This window comes from Dromiciops gliroides, chromosome 5 (assembly GCF_019393635.1).
Source record: "Dromiciops gliroides isolate mDroGli1 chromosome 5, mDroGli1.pri, whole genome shotgun sequence".
NCBI lineage: Eukaryota > Metazoa > Chordata > Mammalia > Microbiotheria > Microbiotheriidae > Dromiciops > Dromiciops gliroides.
Window position 1 is genome coordinate 60,762,948 of NC_057865.1, and position 26,923 is coordinate 60,789,870.

At 40.3% G+C, this 26,923-nt stretch overlaps 1 protein-coding gene across 3 annotated transcripts in view; it reads right to left on the minus strand.

Annotated features, from left to right (window-relative positions):
* PIP4K2A (phosphatidylinositol-5-phosphate 4-kinase type 2 alpha) overlaps positions 1–26,923 on the minus strand; it is a 198,952-nt gene that overhangs the window by 81,843 nt on the left and 90,186 nt on the right. For all 3 annotated transcript variants that reach the window (XM_043966474.1, XM_043966475.1, XM_043966476.1), the window contains 2 exons: positions 8,552–8,649; positions 7,171–7,267 (listed from right to left, as the gene is read on the minus strand). In XM_043966474.1, coding sequence (XP_043822409.1) covers positions 7,171–7,267; positions 8,552–8,649 — 195 coding nt within the window. The remainder of the gene's footprint in view (positions 1–7,170; positions 7,268–8,551; positions 8,650–26,923) is intronic.

Consider the following 26,923-nt stretch of genomic DNA (forward strand, 5'->3'; position numbering starts at 1 on the left):
GTGGTACCCTCAACAGTAAGAGGGAAGTTAAGAAGACAGTGTATTTGGTGGGGAAAGATTATTAGCTCATTTTTGGACATGTTGAGTTTAAAATGTCTATAGTATATCTAGGTCAACAGGTCCAATAGGCTGGTGGAGATTAGATATAAGACTGAAGATCAACAGAGAGGTTAGGGCTCAATTAGTAGATTTGAGAATCATCAGAATAGAGATGATAATTGAATGTATAGGAGGTGATGAAATCATCAGGTGAAATTATTTGTTGTTTGTTGTTCATCCTTCAATAGGACCAATGACATCATGAGGGTGATGTCTTGACTTGCAAATGAATTGGTTTTAAGGGAGGCAGAGCTATGCAAAATCAGCAGCCTGTCTCCTCCAGAGCCCTCAGAGTCCAGTGGCAAGACAAAAATCAAGACAACTGGCCATCAAGTGAAATAATACAGAGGAAGAAGAGGAGAGGACATAGAACAGAACCCTGTGGGACACCCACTGTTAGATATGAAGATCCAGCAAAGGAGACCAAGGAGCAGGCAGAACAAGTAGGAGGGAGAAGTGTCATGGATACCTACAAAGATGGCGATCAAAAATGTTAAAGACCAGACAGGTCAAGAATGATGAGGATTGAGAAAAAGTAATTAGACTTGGCAATTAAGAGATCATTGATAACTTTGGAGGCAGTAGTTTCTGTTGAATTATGAAATCAAAAGCCAGACTGTAGAGAGTTAAGAGAACAAGAAAAGGAAGTGGAGGCACCTATTGTAGACAGCCTTGTTCAAGGAGTTTAGTCTTCAAAGGGAAGAGAGATATGGGATGATACCGAGGGGGAGAGATGGATCAAGAGAGGGTTTTTTGAGGATGGGAGAGGCATGGACATGTTTGTAGCAATAGGGAAGTAGCCAGTAGACAGGGAGAGATTAAAGATAAGTGACAGAGGGGGGATGGTAGAAGGGGCAATCTGCTGGAGAAGACAAGATGGAATGGGATCACTTATGCATTTAGAGAGATTTGTCTTGACAAGGAGGAGGACTCCTTCATATGGCACAGAGGTGAAGGGACAGATAGTAATGGAGTGGGGTGAGGTGAGGAGGAGCAGAGAAAAGGGAGCTCTTGGCAAATGGCCTCAATTTTTTCAGTCAAACATGAGAAGTTTCAGTAAAGTATAAGGTTCTCAGCTGAGAAATGAAGAAGGGGAACAATGGAAGAAAAGGTCTAGAAGAGCTGCTGTGGTGAGTGTGGGACAATAAGATAATCAGAGGTGGGGGAAAAAATTGCCTTTTAGCAGCAAGGACCCAGTTGAGGTTCTGTGACCAATTCATTGTGAACCCAGCCAGCAGTCTCCTATTTTCTCCCTCGCTCAGAAATGGCAGTGAGACCAAAGAACTGAGATGTGAGAGATAGTGTGGCATATTGGAAAAAGCCCTGGATGGAGGAATTGCTGGTCACGCATCAGTTGATGTGAGCCGGCTGGTTGTTTGGGTTTGCTGGCTAGATAGATACAGCATCTCTTCTGTGTTATTGCAAAAAAAATATTAAGTGACTTTCAGGGTACTCCAGAGTTTGAATTGCACAAGGACCCTATATTTTAGAAGCTTATGGGACCAAAAACACTGGTGGGCATAACTGGCATTTGGTGAGGCATGGCTTCAAGAAGAAATTCATATTGATTCATATTAAGGAGACATGTCTAATGGGAGAGGGTTAATTCTTTATAGAGAGTTCGAATCTCCTCGTTTTTACTTCACATCAGCATTAGGCTCTGTGCACATATGCTTGCAGAGAACTATGAATCCTCCTCTTTGCCTTCCACCTATTCCTACCCTCCATCTTTGTCATCATGGGTTTGTCCTGGACCACTCAGGGGCTCTTCTCAATATATGCTCGCCTTTTGTGCTTACTGCCCAAATAGAGTAGAAAATGGGGTGGGATAAAGGAAGTTCCTGAACTATCTCTGCTTAGTGAGCTCTTTAAACGCTTTTTACAATAGAAAAATCAGTCTCCAAGGAGAGGCAGCAATTTAAATGCCAAAAGCACTAGTCAGAGCTAGCCTAGGATAAGAGTGGCGTACAAATGATTAATTACACTTCGGCTCAACTCTACTTATACTGATCTCTCCTACTAAGAGTTCAACAGAAAAGCCAATTAGTTTCTTGTGAATCATTCTTCCATTTGCCTAATTTGCCTCCAAAGTTTTTAGTCAGCAGTTTGTACTTCTTACTTAAATCTCCACTTCTACAGTTTTGTTTTTAGTGAAACAGAGGGTGGAAATTGAATTATAGCTCATTATTTCTGTAACTGATTTCAGCAATTTTAGGAAATTCAGCTATATGGTGGTATCTGATCTTGATCACCATATAAGTGAGCAGTTATTCAAAATATGAAAAGGACCTTATTTTAATTGTTTATAACTGGGTTGAGAGCAACAGGAACTTCACAGAGTGTTAAAATAGGACTCTAGCACTATGCTTTTCTTATACAAACTAGGGGCTGTGGAGAGTTAGGAGGAAAATGTGTGGGTGGTAGCAGTGAACAGGAGAGACAAGCTGGTTTCCTTTAAAAAGGCAAATAGATTCAGTTCAGAGTTCAAAGACATTTTTTGCTTTTTCCATTTCTCCTTTTTAAATCATAGAAGCCATTTTCATAAAACATCTTACATGCAATTAAAGTGTTTGGATAAGACAGAGGTCATTCTTTCCAACTTCCTGCAAATCTTTCTTTTTTCAATTGTTTCAGGAATGATTTACTTCAAAGGTTTTTGGGGGAAATTCTCCCCTCCCCCCCTCACAAATTTTAACTTCAAAATTTTGATCAAAGTTCTCTTTTGAACAAGAAGCCCAAACCTCAATGTTGGCTCTCTTGCAGACTTGAAGAAAGAAAGCCAACACGCCCACTTCCTCATGAGTACACACTTCCTTTTTAGCCTCCATCAGTGTGCAGAGGCAAAACATCTGCAGAGACATTAAATGGCATTCAAGCTAGGGGCCTTAAGTGAAGATCGTGCTACTAGTCCATAAAGCAGGGGATATCTGGGCAGCTTGGCTAACATTTCCTCATTTCAGCAGCACAGCTGTTTCCAGTGCCTAAGTGAGTTTATCAAATGCCACTGAGAACATGACAGTCACTATGTTTAACCTCATGGTTCAGACAAAGTTAAGATTTAATCGGTTCCCTTCGTAAAACTTCCTTGTACAAACATTATTCAAAAACAAACAAGTAAGAAGAAACAAATGAAAACACTAGAACTAGACTATCTTCGAGTTTGGCAGATCTCATCATGTCGTTTGCCTGCTCCTAAATCTTTTTGTGGCACCCCACTGCCTACTGGGTAAAGTTCAAACTCCTCACCCTAGCATAATTTGGCACTGTCAACCTTGCCAGCATTGCTGCACATTCTTCTCTATGTAATACCGCAAAGCTGAATTACTTGTCCTCTCCTATACACATCCTATGCTTACCTACCTCCATACCTTTGCTTCCACTTCCAAGCCTGGAAGGCCCTCCCTTCTTTCAATTAGTTATATTACTATCCAACCTTTAATGAATCAGAATCAAAGCTGGAGTAGGCTGGAGCAGAAACCAGCCTTCCACTCCTATCTTCACATGGACAAATCCTTGAAGAACTTTGAAGGGAGGGAAGTTCAATACCTCTCCAGGCAGCCTATCCCACTTTTAGGAAGCTCTAATTGTGAAGAAGACTTTATTCCTACAAGCCTCTTGACTAGTTGCACCCTCGGCTCTCAGTTCTGTCCCCTAGAGCCAAGCTGCACAACTTAAACCTCATTTCCTCCATGGTACCTTATCTAATCCTATAGCCAGTGTGGTGAGGGGCTGCTTAATAATATGTGGCACTTTTTAAGAACCTAGAAATGCTTCACAACTGACTTCCTTAGACATCTTCGAGTGTTTTTTTGTATCTTACTTCTGCCTGACTCTGTTATCTTTGTCCACACAAGATTCCAAGTAGACTTTAAGCTTTGAATCTCTGTCAACACTTAACACAATGCTCTGCACACAGTAGGTACTTAATGAATTGTTTGCTGGCCTGAAGGTGAAGTGTAAACCTTGATGACGGTTGCTTTTGATTTTAGTTATAAGAAATTTAAGAGCCAGCTTCTAAATAATTTGAGCAAAGAAATTTTGACATTAAGGCAGGGAGAGGAAAACCAGCTTTTCATGCAAGAGGAGACAGGCCTTGTCGGCTTTAGGGACATCACTGGGCAATGTTGGTGGGTGGCACATTCTCCTCCCAATGTGGCTGGGCTGCTACCAGTCAACTCAGTGCAGGGAAAACTGTCCAGCAAAGAAACATGATGCCTGATCCTAGCCACAAAGCAGAGAGTGTGATAGTAGGAAGGGAAAGAAGGAGGGAGAGAGCTGAATGAAATAAGCCTAAGTGGGAAGGGGCTACTGGCCACATATAGTCAGAAAAGGGAATCATCTCTTGCCTCTGTACCTTTGTACACACTGCACCCTGCATGAGTGGAATGCTTTCTCTCATCTACCTCTTATAACTCCTTCCTCCTTTCAAGCCTTAGCTCATATGTATCTTCACCTTCAAGAGGCCTGTCCTGATTTTCCCAGTTGTTAGCAGTACCCCAATCAATGTAAACGTATTTGTTTTGCATGTCTGTATTTATTTATCTCTGAACACATTATATCCTCCTCCACCTCTTCCCTTCCTCCCCCATAAGTAAACTCCCCAAGGGCAGGAAGTGGATCACTTTTTATTTTGTATCCCCAGCATCTAGCACAGTCAGTCTCTGTCTCTCTCTGTCTCTCTGTCGCTCTGTCGCTCTCTCTCTCTCTCTCTCTCTCATACACAAACACACACACACACACACACACACACACACACACACACACACACGGTACTTAATGAGTCTTGTTCACTGACTAGGTTAGATACAATAGGCTTTTCCATTGGGAATATATTAGAAAAACCATTCCTTCATTTCAGTCCTTTTCCATCATGACAAGAAGGTGACTGACCTATGGAGCTCATAGGCTCCAACAACAGAATTCAAGCCCTGGCAGGTCTTACCCAGCTGGAAAGGCTTCAAGTCAGGTCAAAAAGCAGGAAGACCCATCACCCCAGGCCTGGCCTAGCTAAAATCACAGAGGCTCACTGCCAGGGTAGACACCAAGACCAGACTCTGGAAGTTACAGCAAGTTATGATGACTTTTTACTAAAGAAGGCATTGAGAGGTTGGGACTTCTGTTGGTGGAGGGAATGCCCAGACCAGTGAAATTCAGGAACCTTGCTTCAAATGGCAAAGCTACTGAAGAGACTGGAAGGACTTTTTGCCCATAGCCAGTCATTTTCCTTGCAGACAATGTGTCTGGTGTTTTGTTGCTGCAGTAATCTAGAGTGCTTGGCTTTGAAGCATTTTTATGAATTTGGCTGGCAGTAGTAGAGAAAGTGGTCATCAATGCCAAGCCCCTTCATCAGGAAAAAACAACCATCAATCAACCCTGGGGACAGAACATGATCACTTTTTGAAAACTCAACCCAGGACCCAGTACTATACATGAATAATAAGGACTCGAATTTATATAAAATTAAGATTGGCAAAGGATTTTTTTCACTCATAACTATCCTGGGAAAAAGGTACTTTCCAATGTTACTATTTACATTTTATGGATGAGGAAACCATAACTCCAGAAGGTTAAGGGACTTTAAACAAGATCATGCAGTAGTTAGCAGATCACAGAGCTGGGATCAGAATCCAGGCCTAGTGACAAATCTAGTGTTCCCTCCACTACATATGGTGCACCTAGGACCAAGGAGAGAATCTACTACCCAAGAGCCTTCTCTTTCTATTGCTGACTCTCTAGCAAATACCTCAATCAACGAAGTAAAGCATCTTCACTTTCTTAGAAACACTAATAAGAAATGTATGCACTTGACAAATGGGAAAGCAGTAAATCAACAAAGAACAAAAAACATTTTGCAAATTCTGAACGGCTGTTCTCAATAAAGGGAAAATATGCAGTTAAAAGGACAATACATAACCAAACAAGTTACGGATGACACTTAAGAGAGAGATCCAAACATGGCTCTGCTTATTAAGGAAGCAGGGTTCATTTGTCCAAGAAGAGACATGATGGCTTATTCTTTTATTCCCTTTCATTTCTCTCTCTCCAAAGAGAAAACGTTCATTTCCTTACTGACCTCTACAGTGAATCGAGTGTGTATGAAATGTACAGAACTGACAGAACCCTCAGTTTGATTGCTAAAGGTCTCCTGTATAGAGTGATAATTAACTTCACATTATTCCATGTAGCTATAAAAATACCTCCTCACAAAATGAGGTTAGGAAGGAAATTTAAATATCTGTCAACATCCTAAATGCTGCAAACAAGCATCCTTAGCTGCCATTCAGGACATCCTCTTATTGCATTCCCAGCTTGCTGATGGGAAAGGGGATACTATATTAATTAAAGCCTCAGGACTGTAGGAAGCAAGTCCCAGAGGCTAGGGCTGTGGAATCACCTACTGGCCCAACCCCCTTCCACAGTCAGTCCTCACTTACTCGCTACCCCCCACATCACATGAATAAAAATAACTTTGCTGCTAGTAGGGCAGCCAAAGGGCTGGCTATTTCTAGGACTCTTCAAAGGCTGAAGCAAGAACAGCTGAATGGGTCTAATGGGTTCACTTCTGACACCTGAGCAAAACCTTTTAATAAGTAAGACATCGATTCTGGCTCTATTACATGTCGATTCTTTGATGTTGCATGATTAGATTACATTTATTTCTTCAAGTGCCTTATTTCAATGGAAGATGCAACTTCTTTAGGAATGAAATGAATTAATTCTAAAGGTTCAGTATGCTCCCTTCTTTTGAGGAGTGGGGAGAGGGGGAGTGGCAGGGTCTATCTGAGGGATCTATCTGAGTTTGATACCACCATGCTCCAGGGATAGTTGGTACCTAAAACTCTGTGTTTTTGCTGTAGTAGCTTCACCCCTTCAAACTCAATTTATTCAAACAAATGGGTCTGGATCTCTGGTATATGCTAGGTCTTCCTTCACAGTTAATAACTAACTCTGGGTGTGAATCAGAGCAGAACTATAAACACATTTTAAAATGGGACCTTTTCCTTCCTCCTTAGGGCTCTGGGGATTTGAGAATGGCTATCTCAAGTCAATGTTAAAAGTGCTACCACTCACCTGAAAATCCTGATCATCGATTCCAAACCTTTCTCGCAGGTTGCGGAAAACCATCGGACAGTATTCCTTAAATTTGAAATGACTCGGCATGTTTTCTCTGAAATGGTAATACCACAAAATGAGATGCAAAGGCACATAGAACAGCTAGTGTCTGTAGAGCTTTGTGAAGTCTGTAAGGCAGTTTACAAACACATTCATCCTGCTTGATGGCTCCATCAGCTTCATGAGATGAATTCTAAGGCTGGGCACTAGAGCGATCATCAGCTTCATTTCATAGTTAAAGAAACCAAGCCTCTGAGAGGCTGGGTAATTTGCCCAAGAATACACAAGTAGTAGAAAACAGAGTTGGAATTCAAATTTAGGTCTTGACTATAAACCTGATGCTCTCTCCATTGCCTCTCCTAATCGTATTAAAATTTCCTGATGGGTCATTTAGTACATGTTTTACATATTGTATTTAGAGACCAATAGTAATGGTTTTCCTCCTTTATCACCCTGACAGTGTAGACCTTCCTTATCTCTACTATGCCCATCCATCAGTTTGCTTGCTTCATGCTTTAGAAAGTGGAGATCATGAGGAGAGAAAGAAGAGGTACAGAGGAAGGAAGAAGTGGGATAAAAAGAGGATGAGAACAAAATTAGCAGGGGAAAAAAAAAGTAGAAGAAAGCAGGAAATGAAGGTATGAAGGATATCCCTGGGTAGAACTGAAATTAAAGCCTCAGAAAAACACCAAACAAAACAGTAACACTATTCTGCCCCAATAACTTCAAATACTGAATATGCTACATTTTAAAAATACTTTCCAAATTCAATTCTGATAACAAAACAGTGAACTAAGATTTTCTTTCAGCCCAGCCTCCAAAGTATAAGTCTTGACTGACCTGTTTCACTCAGGACCATGGTTTTATTTAGAAATTCTTTCATTTAAACTCACATGGATGGGTATAATATTCTCAATGCTTTTTACAGCCTCCTATTCAGTTTTACAAAAATGTATGTCATCCTTTATTCAGTGGCAAAATAAATTCTCCTTATTTTTGTCCAAAATGAATCTCTCTTACATTGTAGAATGTAAATTTACATTTCTTCCAAAATCCAAATAATTTGCATCTTTAAAAAACTCCCATTATAATGAGAATTTCACTTTTAACATGTAAGATATTCACAGAGAACAATATGCCATATGGCAAAAGGATACTACCCAGTAGGCCCGGCTGTTACTTTTTTGAACAGAACAGATGGTTGTGTTTATCACAGGATTAACTTAATCAGCAAAACTTTACTCCTACCCATTGAAAAATAATGGAGTTTTTTAAAACTTCATAAAAACAACTCCCAGGAACTCTACTAGCACAAGGGAAAGGTGGTAATTGAACTTACTTGTTAAAAAGGTGATTGTCCACCTTTATCTTGGAATATGCTTTGAAATCGTCTGGCATCAGCATTACCGGGATTTGGACGTGGCTCAGTTCATTGATCTAGATGGGGAAAAAATGAACATTCCACAGTGGTCATCATTGCTTAGAAAGCCACTTCCCATTTTATCCTTCATGCATGTCCCTTATGGTCCAGGTGGCTTTAGGAATTTTCCTCTTCTCTCTGTTGCTACTCTCAGGGGCTTTTCCTCCCTTGTTCTTCTTCCCTCGCCACTATATAAACGAGAGAGTTGCCTCCTAAGCCCCATACGCTAACACTCCCCAAAGCATATCCTTGATTCGTCTCTTTCACCAGTGCCAGGATATGGTGACGGGTCTGGTGTTGGCAAAGGACAATGGAATGGGGGGGGGAAGAGAGATGGCACAACCTCCCAGCAGCACTGCCACTCTGGCAGAATGAGGAGGAATGTCTGGTGTGTTATCAAGTGCCTACTGTGTGCCAGGCACTGACAACACAAATTACTTCTCTCCAGGAAGTGCCACTCTAAAACAAAGGAGCCACTGTCTCAGGTATAAGGGTTATCTGGCTGACACTTACAACCCCGTTCCCCTTTGTGGAATGCATCTACTCTCACCTACTTGCTCTAGGCTGACCTCCCCAGGTTTTTGGATTGTAAAGAACACCATTGCTAACTTTTGCCTGGCTTCTGGGATTTGGTTACCCTTTGAACTATGGCTTGAGTCAGTAGAGCCTCCAGGTTAATCTCTAGAATCAAGCAGGCTTTTCTAAAACCAAGAGAGTTCTTTCTGCTAATTGACCCTAATTACCAGCTCAAGTGGGCTCCATTCCCCACTGGGGAGTGAGAGTCCCACTTTTCCTCTCCCTCTCTTCTTCTGCACCCCCCCTCGTCCACTACTTGACTGGTTTGATTCACAGGCACAGCCCTGGTCTTCACCCTCATGCCAACCCAATATTCTGGGACAAAATGAAAAGTTAAAGACCTCTTTGGTGACAAAAGGAGATGTCTGAAGAACAGCTTGGGCTTTCCTCTAAAATGCAGAACAGACTTCAGTCCCTTGCAATTTAATTTAATTTAAGAGGCATATTATATATAAGGTACTGTAACAGGTGCAAGGGACACTACTAAGTCAAAAGAACTAAAGAGTCAGTGCCCCCAATCAATCCCTAGACATTTATGGGGGTTTTTGTTTGTTTTTGTGGGGCAATGGGGGTTAAGTGACTTGCCCAAGGTCATACAGCTAGTAAGTGCCAAGTGTCTGAGGCCAGAACTGAACTCAGGTCCTCCTGAATCCAGGGCTGGTACTTCATCCACTTCACCACCTAGCTGCCCCACCCAGATATTTATGTAATGCCCACTCTGTGGCAGACACTGTGCCTTATAAGTACTGGAGATACAAACACAAAAATGCAACAGTCCCTACCCTCGGTGAACTTCCGTTCTAACACTATGTACAATACAGGCACATTTAAGACATGTACAAATCAAATAAAAGCTGAAGTCACCAGGAAAGCTTTCCCCAAATAGGTGGCACTTTAGTGGAGTCTCCAAGGAAACAAGGGACTCCTGGGGACAGAGGAGGGGAAGGAGATATTCCAGGCATGGTGGATGGATAATACAAAGGTAGGGAGAGGGGAGCATATGTTGTGTGAGAGAAAGAACCAGGGATCAAGCAGGACTGGAGCACAGAGAACATGGAGGAGAATAATGTGTAAGAAGGATGGAAATGTAGGAAGAGGACACATTGTGAAGAGCTTTAAAAGGGACAGGAGTGTTACAAACACGCACACATATAAGGAAAGTAAAATGGAAAATCGGAAAATGGAGGAGGAAGAGTACTAAGGACTGAGGAGACCAGGAAAGGCTGAATAGGAGGAAACCTTAAGTTGTAGAAGAGAATGAGGCGCAGAGGGTCTCATCACCAGAAGGCTGGTCACCAGTGGACAATTTTTTTGGCCCCAGCCACTCATTAGGCCGTTTACTACTTGGTGTAATAAACAATCATAACCATGAAACCACAACTTCTTAAGGGATAAAAGTAAAGAACTTAAGAGAACTTCTGAGTTTGTCAGCCCCCATAAGCTTCTTTTTTGTTTGTTTTAAAATCATATTATAAAGTACTGCAGCAAGGAGTACTGAAGGTATTGCTGCTTGGAAATTAGACATTGGTACTACAGGTCAAACCCATTTAAAGTAAGTAGAATTCTAAGAAGCTTTATGAATGTCTGTATATGTAAACATAAAGATTGCTAAGCCTTTGGCAATGACCTAGTCAAAGCAATATTTGGGGCAACCAAATTCTAATATAACAAAAGAATCAGAATAGTGCCTCGGGGTTCATTGTAATGGGAGATGACCTGTATAGAACCTTAAATCAGTTCCAAACAATCTTAATTACAACTACCGACTCTCCAATTAATTCTTGCACTGCACGGACTACTGATTTATAAAACCTTTCCATACAATTAGCTCTCTGGTTTTCACTGCCATAAATTACTCTGAAGATCCTTTTAATGGTGCCAACAGCTCCTTCTCCAGCCAAAATAACATCACAGCCCAAGTCAAGGAAGGAAGTTAATCCAGCATCACCTGGAGATTGTACAAGCTTTGCTTGACTGTAGCATGTCCAGAGTCTCCTTTGCACAGCTGCTTCTCTTTTTAAATGCACAAGGATGCTATTTATAAAAACTGGAACAATAATATAAAATTATGTAACTATTTTGATTCATTCACTGTTCTCTTGAGTACCTTACCAGTACAGGGTAATTCTCAGAGCAAATCTGTGAGACAGATAAACACTGCTCCAGATTCATTTTACTACTGCATTGTAAAAGCTTGGGAAAAAAAAAAAAGAGCAACGCAAGAAACATAATTAGAACTCACCAATTGCTAACATAAATCCTAGGGCCAGATAATTAAAATATACTTTGTAATTAAAGAGACTGCTACAGAGATAATTATTTAAATAGTTTGGAGATCTGGAAAGGGGGGACTTACTTAACGGAAAAATAAGGGAAGTAAAGGTGTCAAAACAAAGGGAGCATGTGCCTGCTGAGTTCAATACTTCACTACAATTTAGGATGGCCACATAGTACTGACAATAGCTCTAGCTGTGGAGCCAGATGACCTGGGTGCCAACCTTGGTTTGGAAACTTGAACCTATATGACCTTAGCCAAGTCACTTAACCACCTGTGGGTAAATACAGGTTTACTTTGCTGTAAAAGGACAGTGCTGGACCAGTTGACCTGCAAGATCCCTTTCCAGATCAAAATCTATCATCCTATGACAATAAATTCTTATAAGTGCCTCTTCATAAGTCATATCTTCAAACACATTTATGTTCTGTGTGATTAATGATATCTTCCCCAATTTCAAAACAGAATCAAGTCTTGATAATTCAGAGACTAGCTATTTGTTTTGCGATACCTCCCCACCCCCCTTCCTCTTTTTTCCCTAGTTAATCCCATTTCCCTCCCCCCCCCCACTTCATTAGCATCTCTACCAGAGGCTGAGCAAACCACAGGACTGAAGATTCAGAACTGGAGGATACCCTAGTGGTCATCTAATCAACCCCTTTTGTTTTACAGAAGAACTGATCTCTTAAATGTTAAGCAAGCTGGTCCATGGTCGCCCAGGTAAAAACTGGTAAAACTGAGATTTGAACCCAAATTCTCTGACTTCACATCCAGGACTCTCTCTACCAGCCTATGCTGAAATAAGTAAAAATGCAGAATAATTCTTCCTTTTTAGTAGCTCTATGAAGGATCCAGGGGGATTTAAAAGGTATTGGTTTAAATAAGGTTCAGGGATAAATCTATGAATTTCATTGGGTTTGAATATTGGTTTGAATTACTTGTGGGACCTTGGGCAAATCACTTAACTTACTTGGGTCTAAGATTCCTCAACTTTAAAATGACTGAGTTGGACTAGATGACCTTGAGGTCACTTCCAGAATTAAAATTAAGCTCCTTTGATTTATTGAGCTTACACTATATGCCAAGCATTGTGCTAAATGCTGGGGGTAGAAAGAAGATGATCCTTACTTTCTGAGAGCTTATAATCTTATGGAAGATTATAAAATTCCTTCCTTCCTTCCTCCCTATGAGAGATGTTCTTGTTTAACTCCCTAATTTTACAGATGAGGAAGTTGAGGTTCAAAACACTTAAATAAACTGCCTGAGTTGACACAGCTAGTTGGTTGGTTCAGAATTAAGATTGTGACCCATATCTTTGAACCCCAGCCCCCCGCCACTTCTTTCCACTATACTGGCATACCAGTGCATGATCAGCACTGATATCTTCAGGGTCATACTGAGGAAATGGTCAAGTTTTTCCTATGAACTACCATAAATTGGGCCAGTTTGGTACCATTTTCTATTTTCTAATTCTTCCTTTTTTGATCACTTTTCTAGTTTGGATCATAGATCCAAAAACAGGGGGCAAAGTGGCAACAGGGGCTGTGGAGATTGTAGAGCTTGGTCAGACATCAAATATGCCAAAGTCATCTACCACATCCCAGGCCAAAAAGCTGTCTTGCTACAGGACTTTTATGACTCTGGAGGAGAGAGTGAGGTGCAACTCTGCCTCACTTAAATCCAATTCGTGTTCAACTCAAGGCATCACCCTATGACATCATTGGTTCTCTTCAAAAAAAGGATCAGCAGAGGGCAGCTAGGTGGCACAGTGGATAAAGCAGCGGCCCTGGATTCAGGAGGACCTGACTTCAAATCTGGCCTTAGACACTTGACACTTACTAGCTGCGTGACCCCAGACAAGTCACTTAGCCCTCATTGCCCCAACAGAAACAAACAAAAGGGAAGAGGGAGCTACTAGAGTTCAATGAGCAGGAACATGACTGGGTCTGAGCTAAGCTTCAGAAAGATAACTCTGGTACCCCAGTTGGGAGAGACTTGAGTCAGGGAGACCCATGATAAGGCTATTGCAGCAGTTCAGGTGAGAGGTGATAAGGGCCTGGATTGGGTTTGAGGCTGTGTGCGTGGACAGAACTGGTTACATGTCCTAGTTGTTGTGGAGGGAGGTATGACAAGATCAGGCAAGGGTTGGCTATGTGGGATAAGTGACAGTGAGCAGTTGAGGATGACATTGAGGTAGAAGAAGGCAGTGCGAGAACAAAGTGACATAAAGGATAACTCACTCCCAAGTGATGCAGGACCAGAAAAGAAAGTGGGCTGGCCATGGGCGTGAGCCAGGCATGACCAGGGCACAGCTTCTGGTATCTGACAAGAGAACCAAGAAAAGTCCTTTGGTAAACTGGGTAGATTAATGGGAGTATATGGACAAGAACTGAATGACAGGATGGGTTGTTCCCCTTACCTGTGGAAGGAGGGCTTGCATTGATGAGATCACAGAAACATTGAAAAAACAAAGTGATCCCTTTGGTGTTGAATGTATATAATCCAATGAGTAAATTCTTACTAATACAAACTTTTTCCTAGTGGTATCTCTCCTATACAATTGGTGCATATCTCACAAAATATAACAAAAATATTAGTTGCCAATAAAATTAGGTCTAAATTCTAGTGTAATCCGAAACTCACAGGCAGCTAGGCGGTGCAGTGCTGGGCATAGAGTCAGGAACATCTTCCTGAGTTCAAATCTGGCTTCGGACACTTACAAGTTGTGTGACCCTGGGCGAGTCACTTAGCCCTGTTTTCCTCCGTTCTTTACCTGTCAAATGAGCAGGAGAAGAAAATGGCAACCACTTCAGTATCTTTGCCAAGAAAACCCTAAATGGGGTCATGAAGAGTCAGCCATGACTGAAAATGATTCAACAACAACTTGAAACTCAATAAATGACTTCTCATTAATGCTGTTCTTGTTGCTCAGTTATTCAATCATGCTGGCTACTCATATGATCCCACAGGGGTTTTTCTTGGCAAAAATAATAGAGTGGTTTACCATTTCCTTCTTCAGGGGATTAAGGCAAACAGAGGTTAAGTGACTTGCTCAGGGTCACACAGCCAGTTGAGTGTATGAGGCCAGATCTGAACTCATGTCTTCCTGACTCCAGGCTAGGCATTCTATGCCTTGAGTCACCTAGCTGCCTCTATAAGTGCTAGTAAATTTTAAAAATCATCTCACTCTCTGTATATAGGTTCTATGAAGGAGCCATTTCAGAATGATTTGCTAAGTGATTAATCTTCACGATGTGGGCAACCCTGTAAGAACATTCTTAATTACTTTCATTAAACCTTCTGTCTATGCAAATCAGACTATTCTAAGACACAGGCATGTGTTTCCTATGGGTTGCTGAATTTATTTTTCTAAGAGATAATGACATGAACACCTCAGGCTACATTGTAGATATGTTCCTGAAAAGTCATGTGGAAATTGAATCTTTGTAAAATGAATAAGAATTTCCAACTAATTTCCTTCATGCTTCTAAAATTAATACTTTTGATTGACTCCCAATTAGTTGTAGGTAATCGAAAAACACTTTAAGCTGAGTTTCTGAATTTCTCTTCCCCCTTCTCTCCATCCCATTTGTTCATTTGGATTTTTGGTGGAGCTTTGGGACTATTTAACCCTCAGGACATGGTAGAAGCCTTCTTGGGTTAGGTATTCAGGTCCTTCATTTATTATGGTAGAATTATAATTTCATGGTCTGGCTTTCCTGACTGAACCTATTCATATGGCCCCCTCCCCCAAAGGGTAGGAAATTAATCCTGGCCTGTTTTACCCTTGTCATTGTTAGCATTTACCCCCTGATGACAATGTTTTTCATTAAGGCACATATGCTTTTCTTTATATTATGAAAAATGTATATACAGTTATCAGGATGAAATAGAAAGACTGATGGATATGGATCTAGATGATCTAGGGAAGCCCAGGTCAGCCAATAACTTAAACACACACACACACACACACACACACACACACACAAGCATTTATTAGATACCTACTATGTGCCAGGCACTGTGCTAAGTGCTTTATAAATATTATTTCATTTGATTCTGACAACAGTCCTGTGAGGGAGATGCTACTGTTATCCCCATCTTAGAGATCAAGAAACTAAGGCAATCAGAGGTTAAGTGGTTTATCCACAGCCACACAGCTAGTAAGCATCTGAGACTGGATTTGAACTCAGATCTTCGTGACTGCAAGTCCAACATTCTATTCACTTTGCCACCTAGCTTCCACACTTAACCTTTAGGACCTTGGGCAAACAATTTCATCTCTCTGTGCATCGGTTCCTCATGTACAAAATGACTGAGTTAGGCTACATGAACTTTAAGGTCATTTACAATTATAAAACGATGTAATTCTATGAGGTATGTGAATAATATCCACAGAGATCATCTGTGCTCATTGTGTACACTTTATAACTTCTCAAAATGTGTATATATACACACACAGAGAAACAAAATGAGTATAACGGATGAAGGCAAGCACCTTTCAAATTATAAAATGTAATACCTGTGTATTAGGAGTCTTAAAATCCTTATTAGAGTAGGAAAAAAGTAAGCAAATTTATTACTTATAAAACACAAAGAGTATAACTCCACCTTGATTAATTCTTCATGAAGCAATGAATTAATAAACTGCCACGGTAAAAAAAATCCAAAATGTATATGAACTGATACATTCATGTCAACCCCAAATAAAGAGAACAAACAAAGCAGGCATCGAACCTGACAGTCAGCTAGAAGCCCTGACATACCCTGCACCATGAGATACTGAAAGGCTGCTCACTATGAGGACATTTCATGAAGGCTCCCTCTCTTTTCTCAAGAACACGGTGTCAGTCTCTACCAAAAATAAATTGATCAGTGCAAAGCAGGACCTTCTGCTTGTTTCTCTGGGGTAAGTACAATCCTTACATCAGTGTTGACAGTGATGTAGCTGGTACCCAAAAGAGGATGAAAAGAAAGAAGCTTTGTTGTCAAAATGCAAACATACCAGGCTGGGCAAAAAAGATTGACAATGTACTTAATTGTTCCTGAAAAATGTAGTTTCCAAGCTTTTCTAAGTGTATTAGAAATGAAAGCCTATAACTAAAAAAAAAGACTAAGAACTGACTAAAATACTCAGATGGAATAAAGGTAAGAAGGCTTGGAGTCACAGGAAAACTGGGTTCATATCTTAACCTTTATACTTTCTAGCTGTGTGTCCGTGGGTCAATCACTTAACCTTTTGCCTGCTAATCCATAGAACAGGAATAATGCTATGAGCCACCTCACAGGCATGTTTAGGAGAAAGAGCTTCATAAATATTAATGTGTTATGAAATTAAGAATAATGCAACTAGCTAGAACTAAGGGCAGGTAGGTGGTTCAATGGACAAAAGACTAGGCCTGGAGTGAATGTGAAGACCTGAGTTCAAATCCAGCCACAGACACTTACTAGCTCTGTGTGACCTTGGGCAAGTCATTTAAACTCCATCTTTTTTGGTTTCCTCAACTATAAAAGGGGGATAATAATAATGTCTACCTCCCAGAGTTGTTGTGTGAATCAAATGAAATAATATTCATAGAGCACTTAGCATGGTGTTTGGCAACAATTAGGTGCTATGTAAATGTTAGCTGTTGTCGTCATCATCACGAGATGGCACTATAACACATATTTTATTAATTATAATACATTTATCATAACTACATTGTACAAGAAAGTATAATAAATGTCTTATAATTGATAAACATACTTATTGGGGAATCGAGGTGGCACAGTGACTGGAGCACTGTGCTTAGAATCAGGAAGATTTGTCTTCCTGAGCTCATATCAGGCTTCACAGACTTTACTAGCTGTGTGACCCTGGATAAGTCACAACCCTGTTTACTTCCATTTATCTGTAAAATGAGCTGGAGAAGGAAATGCCAAACCACTCCAGTATTTTTGCCAACAAAACCCCAAATGAGGTCATGAAGAGTCAGACACAACTGAAGTGATTCAACAACCAATCATTATTATCATCACCAGCACCAGCACCACCAAAAACCCTGATTGCCTCACCAAAAAAAAAAAAAAAAAAAAAAAAAAAAAAAAAAAAGGAAGGAAGGAAGAAAGAAAGAGGCTTGTCCAGGGTCACACAGCTAGTGTCAAGTGTCTGAGGCCGGATCTGAACTCAGGTCCTTCTGAATCCAGGTCTGGTGCTCTATCCATGGTGCCGCCTAGCTGCCCTCTTATATTTCCTTTCTAATTAAAACTGCTCTAAAATGGTAATGATGCAATGAAAAGAACATGGGATTTGTATTCAGGGCACTTGGTTTCAAATCTGGACTCTGGGACTTGTTACGACTAAATCATTATTCCACTAAAGCAGTTAACCTCTGTAGGCCTCAGTTTCTTCACGTATAAAGGAAGGGGGATGGCCTTTGGGATCCCTAAGATCTCTTTTAGTTATAGATCTATGATCCTAAGAATAACTCCCAAACTTGTCACAAATCCAAGGAATTCACAATTAGTGTCTTTGGAGAATGCTACATATCGTCTCTAGTAGAAGTATTTATTAAAGCAAATAGTTTTTAGAATGTGAAGTCTGTAAACATACGATTAGGCCTTGATCCAATCAAACTTGTGAAGATAGTGTGGGTTGTGTGTTGTTTTTTTTAAACAAAAAGTTAAGGCCAACTCACAGTTGATATGTTTGTTCCAAAGCTGTAGTTTTAATCTTCAAATTTACATTACAATCAAGTTACCTCCAACTCTGTAAAACATATGTTTGTTTTTTTGTGGGTACGATTTGCTGATTGCAACTCATATTACTCCTGCAGATTTAAGACTGAGCTCACACTGGCTAGAAAACAGAGGTTGCAATTAAGCTGGGGGGGGAAAATGGGAACAATAAATGACTACTGGACAAGGAATAAATAAGTGAGACCCAGCTGGTAACGGACTCAGAAATGAAAGCGCGCAGAGGGGTCCTCACCAAGCCATTTCGCACGGTGACATTTTTAAATAAACCTCACTAATTTATATGATTTTAAGCCAAGCAATGAATACACTCATAAATTGCAAGGCATTATTAATGACACTTACTTAATTCAGATATATTCACCCTAAACACTGTATTACCAGGCTAATGCATAATTAGCCATTAATTTTCATTCTGTCAGAATGTAAGAAAGAAAAAAAAAAGCCTCACACGTAGGGTAGACACTGAGACATTTAATCTGATTACAATAAAGACAATTTACTACAAATTATGACATATTGAGATGGAACAGAAAGTGGGCAGCGTGGGAGGCTGCGGGGCATGGGGGCTGGGCACCAAGGCAAGGCCTTCCCCTGGTCTCTATGTGCCGGCATGGCCACAGAAAGCTGTTTTGGTCACAGTGAGAGGTATGGCCGCATTTGGTGTGAGACAGAAGGAAGAGTAATGTGTTCAGAGATCCATTCAGCCCTTCTCACCATCACCAGAAACAGACTGAGGAGGGCTGGTTCTTAGTGATTCTCTAAACAATGGCTCTGGCCATGGACATCTGGCCACAGGACCTGATCTTGCTTAAAACAAGACATCTGACAACAAAGAATAAAAGGGGAGAGCTGCAGAATAATGAACCAACCCAAGAGGGCCCCTGAGTGAAGGTGGGCCTAGAGGAGGAGTGCGGAGAATGGGCCAGAACCCAATCATCATAAATGGTGATATGTGGTTACTAAATGAATGTTTTCCTATATGATTTTAATCCATCTCTCATATGAATCAAAAATTAAAGACTTTGTACTATTTGGAATGACTAATGTCAAAACCAATTTCTTTTAAGTTTCTACTACTGCTTCTTTATTCAAATATGACTCATCAACCTTCCTTCCACATCCTTTGCAATTCTATTTCCAGATTCAACAAAGACCTTTACTTCATGAGCTAGATCTTAAAAGTATAAAATTTCCTCCCTTCCCCCAGGCCCTTGCCTTCACTGTGAAACAACAACTTTTCTCCAGAAATACCAGCATGGATACTGTTTGGGAAGAGTAGCACAGTACAGTGGAAAGTATTCTCAAACAAGGTCCAGAAAACCTGTGTTCAAATTCCTTGCTAGCTGGGTGGTGCAGTGGATAGCACAGTGGCTTCAGGAAGACCCAAGTTGAAGTGTGACTTCAAACTGACTTACTACCTATGTTACTCTGGACAAGTTACTTAATCTGTTTGCCTCAGTTTCCTCATCTGTAAAATGGGGAAAAGAATAACAGCTGTTTCCCAATGTTGTTGTTAGGATCAAACGAGATAAGAAACTGTAAAGCATTTCGCCAACCTTAAAGCACTATATAAATGCTACTAGCTATGTGATTGTAAGCAAAGCCAGCGTACCTTGCTGAAACTCCTCTCAGCTCCTACTCATTTCTCAAACACTGGAAATCTGACATCAGAATCCACCACTTGACTGAAATTACCTTCTCCAACTGCTGAATCCACAGGTCTATTCTATTCTTAGACCTCATTCTATTTGAATTATTTGCACTTTTTGATATTGTCTAATAGAGATGTCAATCACAAGGCTCGTAGCCCTGCTGAGTGCTTGGGAGCCAGACTAAAATGTAACTGAGAAATAGTTAACAAAATAATTGAAACACAACAGAATACAGATAATGTTGACATGTAGTTTTCTGAGCCAATATGTGGCCCAGGGATCCTTATGTATCCCTTTCTGCCTACCACTTGTCCACAACTCCCTGTCCCAAAACACTGACTCCTCCTGAGGCTCCTGTGACACCTTTTTCTGTCTTGGTCATCCTCCCAATGGCCTTGATACCACTCTTTGTTCTCCATCATCAGCCACCTACCCACTAAGTAGGGGTGTGCCTCAATCTCATTAGTTCCCAATTAGTATCTTTTTTTTCCAATTAGTATCTTTATGTAACAACTCCAAAACTCCTCAGTTAAGGCTTCCAGACAAGCATTACTGGACATCTCTGAATGTCTCACAGATATCTCAAACTTGGCATAAACAAAAATGTCATCACACTTTCCCAAAAGTCAACCTTGCTTCCAAACTTCATGGCTCTTTAAGGCCACCCCCCCAAAGCCATGTTTGTAATTTAAAAGTCAACCATATGTGGACAGCTAGGTGTCGAAGTGGATAAAGCACTGGCCCTGGATTAAGGAGGATCTGAGTTCAAATCCATCCTCAGACACTTGACACTTACTAGCTGTGTGACCCTGGGCAAGTCACTTAACCCTTATTGCACCACACACACAAAAAATAATAAAATAAAATCTTAACTAGCAAACTGTAGGAGAAGAGACCACCCTGATTACACAGAAAGGTCTGGATGAGATGCAATTACCCTTGGGAGTGCTCCATATTTCAAATAGTTATAGTCAGAGGTTATAGAAACTGAAAAAGATCTAACGGATAGACCAGTGAACTGAGTGTCTGAAATGTAGCTTCCATTTCTGGGGCCGCTGGTGATTTGTGACTTTGAGCAGGTCACTTTACAAGCATTCTGTTTCTTTATTTCAACAATGGAGATAATAGCACTCTCTTCACCCTGGAAAGGAGGTCCTACAGATAACATTGGGCAAGTACTTCATGCTCTTTGGAGAAAAGCATTACAGAAAATCTCCAGCTTTCCCCCTACATGTATTTATCAAGTTTAAAAGGAGTAATTCTAGGCATGAGATTTTTAAAAAAAATCTGGTTGATAATGTTTCCATGTGTTACCGATTTGTAATATTCTAAACTCATTTTAAAAATCAGTAATTTAGGGCCCCTGTTCCTGTTTGGGGGCAATTTTATGGTATTTCATTTCATTTCAAATAATAATGAAAATTGGTTAAAGAACACAAGGAAAGAAAAGTTCACAGAAGTCCATTCCCAGATGCCCTAGTCATCTACAGCTGCACCATGAGAATGGTGGGTCTCTCATTGTAACTTATACGGTAAATGGCATGGCAATTAGGAAGGCTTTGAGGTTTGGATTTGGTGGGGGGAGTCCGAGCAAATAAGAAGCAATCAGAGGTAGGAGAAATAGGTGGTTAAAAATGTTTGGAAAATGGATTTTCACTGGCTTCAAAGCAAAAGGTCAACTTCATAATGGTATCATCATTGAAACATACTAACATCTTTAAATAAAAAATACACAAGCATATTCAAGGAACCACCTTTTTCTGAAATGAATGAATTCAAACTATCTCAGGGAAAAAAGTCTGGATCATCGGAATTATTCTTCTGAATGGGCAAATGGGAGTAGTAATTACTCTGTAAGCAGAGCAGAAGTGAGATTTGTGTGAAAAGCAATAAATGTTTTACACTTCAGCAACTATAAATTCAAAGGCCAAATTAATATACTTAAAGGGACTCTTCTGTTGAATGAGTATCATTTAGTCAATCTTTAAATTAATGACTAGCAAAAACAAATGTGTTACTGGAAAGGTTTCAACTCACATTTCAAGTCTTATTTTAATTTCCAATGTGGATACAAATGTCATGACAAAATATTTGTCAGTTTCAGTATTCAGAAGCTCAAATGATCACTTCAGTTGTGATTTTTTTAATACAATATATTCCCTCATTAGACTACACCACGCATCATCAAAATCAAATGTAAAATGAACAATATTTTTAAATATTCAGTGAGCCAAAGAATCTGACACAAAACCAACAAATCAAAGGGAACCATTCACAAATACCATCTTCTAATATTTTAAGTGGTATTCATGGCTTTTAAAACTGATAGGAAATAATTAGCATTTTTCATTAAAAGCCAAAAAAACCCTGATATGATGTGATTTCTTAAAATGATTCTTGATAAGGCTATATTAATTTGATTAAAACCAGATCACCTAATGCAATAACTTTTTTACTGTGCTTTTTTTTCTAACTGTAATAACAGCAGCTAGCATTTACATAGTGTATTATAGAGACAGCTGTGTGTATGTAGCAGATAGAGTGTTGAGCTTAGAGTCTAGAAGTCCTTGGTCCACCTCTGACATTTAGTAGCTGTGTGATCCTAGGCAAGTCACTGAAACGCTATGAATCTTGGGGAATGCCTCATTACTTCACTGCTAAATAATGGTTAGTTGCTATCAACTGTGGTGGAGGGAATTCCCCTAACATGGAGTGCCATCTGGATGAAATTATGAATCCACTGGGTATTTTCATATTCACAGCTTTAAAGTTTACTAAATGTTTTACATATAATTCTCATTTCATCCTCAAAACAACCCTGAGAAGTGAAAGAGAAGATAGAATGCTGAATCTGGAACTGGGAAGATATTGGTACAGCCCCTGACCCCAAAACATTTAAGCTACCTACTTTACCTTCTGTTTACTCATCTAGAAAACAGGGATAATAAATAGCACCTAACTCACAGAGTTATTGTTAGGATCAAATCAAATTAGGTAAACATTAAGGTGTTATATGAATGCCAGTTATCTTTACTATTACTATCTCCATTTTACAGATGAGATAAATTACTTTTCCAGGTTCTCAAAGCTAGAAAGTGTTTGAAGCAGGATTGGAATCCAAGTTTTCCTCACTCCAGTGTCAGGATGTCTTTCAACTTCAATATTTAATGGAACAACTTCAGACTAGAAGAATGTGGTCTTTGTTTCCCACTGTTCCAAGCAGAACATTACTAACATCCTTAATAAAAGATGCTGCAAGCACATGAAAGTTTTCTAGAGCCTTTTATCCATATCAGGGATAGGGAAGATCTAAATGGACTGAGGTACAGTATTCATTCTGGATGAATTCCCAGCCAAATACTAAAAGGCATTTTGTTAAGCGTGACCCTGGGGGCAGCTAGGTGGCACAGTGGATAAGGCACTGGCCCTGGATTCAGAAGGACCTGAGTTCAAATCTGGCCTCAGACACTTTATACTTACTAGCTGTGTGACCCTGGGCAAGTCACTTAACCCTCATTGCCCTGAGCAAAAAAGCAAAAAAAAAAAAAAAAAGAGTGACCCTGGCTTAGTCTTCACTGACCTCTGTTCAAAGATGGCCTCCATAGGATGGACCAGAGGAAGGGAAAAGAGGAAGGACATAAATATTTATTAAGAGCTTACTAGCTGTGTGACCCTGGGCAAGTCACTTAACCCCCACTGCCTCACCAAAAACAAAAACAAAAACAAAACAAAAAAAGAGCTTGGGGGGGAGGGGGCAGGGCAGCTAGGTGGCACAGTGGATAAAGTACTGGCCCTGGATTCAGGAGGACCTGAGTTCAAATCTGGCCTCAGACACTTGACATTTACTAGCTGTGTGACCCTGGGCAAGTCACTTCACCCCTATTGTGCCCCCCCCCCCAGCTTACTATGTTCCAGGCACTGTACTAAGTAAGCATTGTAGAACTATAATCTTGCTTGAGACAACAGCCTTATAAGGTAGGTGATGTTATTAACACAATTTTACAGTTGAGGAAACTGAACCAGAGAGCAGTTAAGTGATATGCCCAAGGTCATCCAGCTAGTAAGTGTCAGAGGTCTGAACAGAACTTGGGCCCAGGGGTCTAGCCACTGTAGCACCTTGATGCCTAGTTCTTCTGGATGGGGAAGGCTCTTTCAGGTGCAGCTCAGGATTACTGCTTGGCTCACTGAGAGAAAGGGACCATCCTGATCATGATCTTAGCCTGGCTTTTCTCTTTGAAAAAGTCAAATTACGTGTGAGGACCTTTATCTTTGGCCAAGCCATTGCTCAGAACAAGCCATACACTCTGAGCAACTCAGAATTCTGCTTACTGTGAAAGATACTCACAATCCATATAGGCCTGGCCATAGGATTTTATGAGGTGTCATCTGACATCTTCAGCTGTTGACTGAAAACCAAGAAACTTTAGACATCAGTAACTAGTTAGAACGTAGAAGAAATGGAATTCACAGGAAAAGTATAAACTGAACACATACAAGTAGTTCACGTTTACTGTTAACTAGTATTTTTGGGGTTGGGTTTTTTTTTTTTTTTAGGTGAGGCAATTGGGGTTAAGTGACTTGCCCAGGGTCACACAGCTAGTAAGTGTCAAGTGTCTGAGGCCAGACTTGAACTCAGGTCCTCCTGACTCCAGGGCCAGTGCTCTATCCACTGCGCCACCTAGCTGCTCCTTAACTAGTATTTTTTATGTTGGTTTTGAATGAATGAAAAGCAGCAAATAAGTACAAATAGCAGGAAAAGGGGTAAAGATAATGACTTCCTTGACCTTTAACACACACACAAATACACACGTTTCTCTCAAATATTCATTGTGCCAACAACAAACCAGACTACTATAATCTAGTCCAACTCCCAGAGATGGGAGATAACAAGTAGCAGAACCAGGTTTTGAACCCAAGCTTCTTCCTTCACAACGATCCTGTGGAAAAGCCCAAACAGGCTTCCTTCACGTCCCAGCTAAAATCTCACTCCCCCAACTCTAGGGTTTCCCTCCGCTAACACATTCCCAATTCATCATGTATACTTGGTGTATAAATTGTTGTTTGCATGTTGTCTTTCCCATTAGACGGTAAGCCCCTTGAGAGCAAGGATTGTCTTTTGTCTCTTTTTGTATTGTCAGGGCTTAGCAGGATGTTGGCACACACTGATAAATATTTGCTGATTTACTGACTGGATAACAGAAGGGGCTTAGCCAGCTTTCCCAAGAGTCGCAGAGTCCATACCATTAAGTGATGGTGTCTATGCCACATATACATGTAGACAACTCTCACTACCCTTCAAAGATTCCCAGTCCTAGAATGCAGTTTCCCCAGACGAGGACAACGTAAGAGGCACAGACACAACAAGAAAAGGCGAATGATCTGGGGAGAGGGGAGGACTCACAAAGGAGAACTTTCACGATGCATTGTGAAGGGGTTTCAGAAGGATGGGGGACTGGGGGATGAGTTGGTTTTGCTTGGGACTAGAGAATTCAAATATGCCACTGACAAGTTTAATCTCTTGTTTATTCTGAATTAAATTAAATGCAACAAACAGTTAAGTGTCTATTATGTGTAGGGGGGTAAGGAAGAAGAGGAACAAGGAGGGAGAAGGAAGAGGAGGAAGAACAAAAAAGGAGGAGGGAGGAAGAACAGCCCTTAAGAACCATATCATAATGACAGCATAATGTCATACAAAAGGGGCAGCTAGGTGGCACAGTGGATAAAGCATCAGTCTTGGATTCAGGAGTACCTTTGTTCAAATCCAACCTTAGACACTTGATTGACACTTACTAGCTGTGTGACCCTGGGCAAGTCACTTAACCCCAATTGCCTCACCCCAAAAAAAAATTATTATTATTATTATTAATAATAATAATAATAATAATAATGTCATACAAAGCCATTTCAAGAAGGAAGGAGTGCTAACACCACCCAAAGGAGGGGTGGACTCAAGAAGGTTTGGCACAGAGGGCAGCAGAACCAAAACTGTGGTTTGAAGAGAATGAAGAATTCAGAGGCAGGAGAGAAGGAAGTAGGTTTCAAACCTGGCAAACAGATTGTGCAAAAGGCAAGAGAGAAAATGTCTTGTACAGAGAACAGCTGGTAAGTGCATTTAAAGGTTCACACTGCTCCTCTAGACCACCAGCCTATGTTGTAATTCCTTTCTTCAGATTCTAATATCTACTCTATGAAGAGGCCTTGGGGCAGCTCATTCCTATGCCTGTGGCTCTTCTGATTTACTACTCTCCATATATATCCATATACACAGTTGAAAAGACCATTCAAAGCCAATGTATGGACATTTTTTTAATACAAGCAAATTAAACTCTGTCTAAAGCAGAACTGTTTAGCAAACAACATTTAAAAGCTAATTTATTCAGAACAAAGGGATCTTGTTTATAAGACATACCAGACTACATTCTTTCTCTTTTCCTTTTTTAACTGGACAAAGTTCTACAAAGCTACAAATGTGCTATTAAATTCAGGAAGACTCTAACATTTCTCTACAGATTTAAACAAAACTACACTTTCATAATATTTTGCTGTATTCAGATGCCTCTCATAAGAGACAGATTTGTATTGTTTTTTTTAAAGGCAAAGCAAAGTTATTTTTAATAGTCATTTTAGAATATTTTTTTGTGTTTTAAATAGGTAATGTTTTACCCTTTGTGTGCATGAGTTTTTCATACCTAGCTATAAATCACTACACTGTGAAATCTATAAGGGCAGGGACATTTGATTGTCCAAACCTTGTACCTCCCACAGCACAGGAAATGCTTAATAATAAATGTTTGTGAACTGAAATTTATAAGCAGAATCTTTACACATCTAACGTATCCAAACAAACAAACAAAAAGCCCAACTATTTCCCCTATTCCTGGTAAAAAAGTTTTTCAGTCATTAAAGGGGAGATAACAAAAGTCTGCTAATTTATCTCCCATTGAGCAATACCCAGAAAGTAACAAGACCATCTGGTCTTTGCTTGAGGGCTGGAAGAGTTCTGAGAGGCCAGCCAACCTAGTCCAACCCTCTCATTCTGAAAGGAGGAAA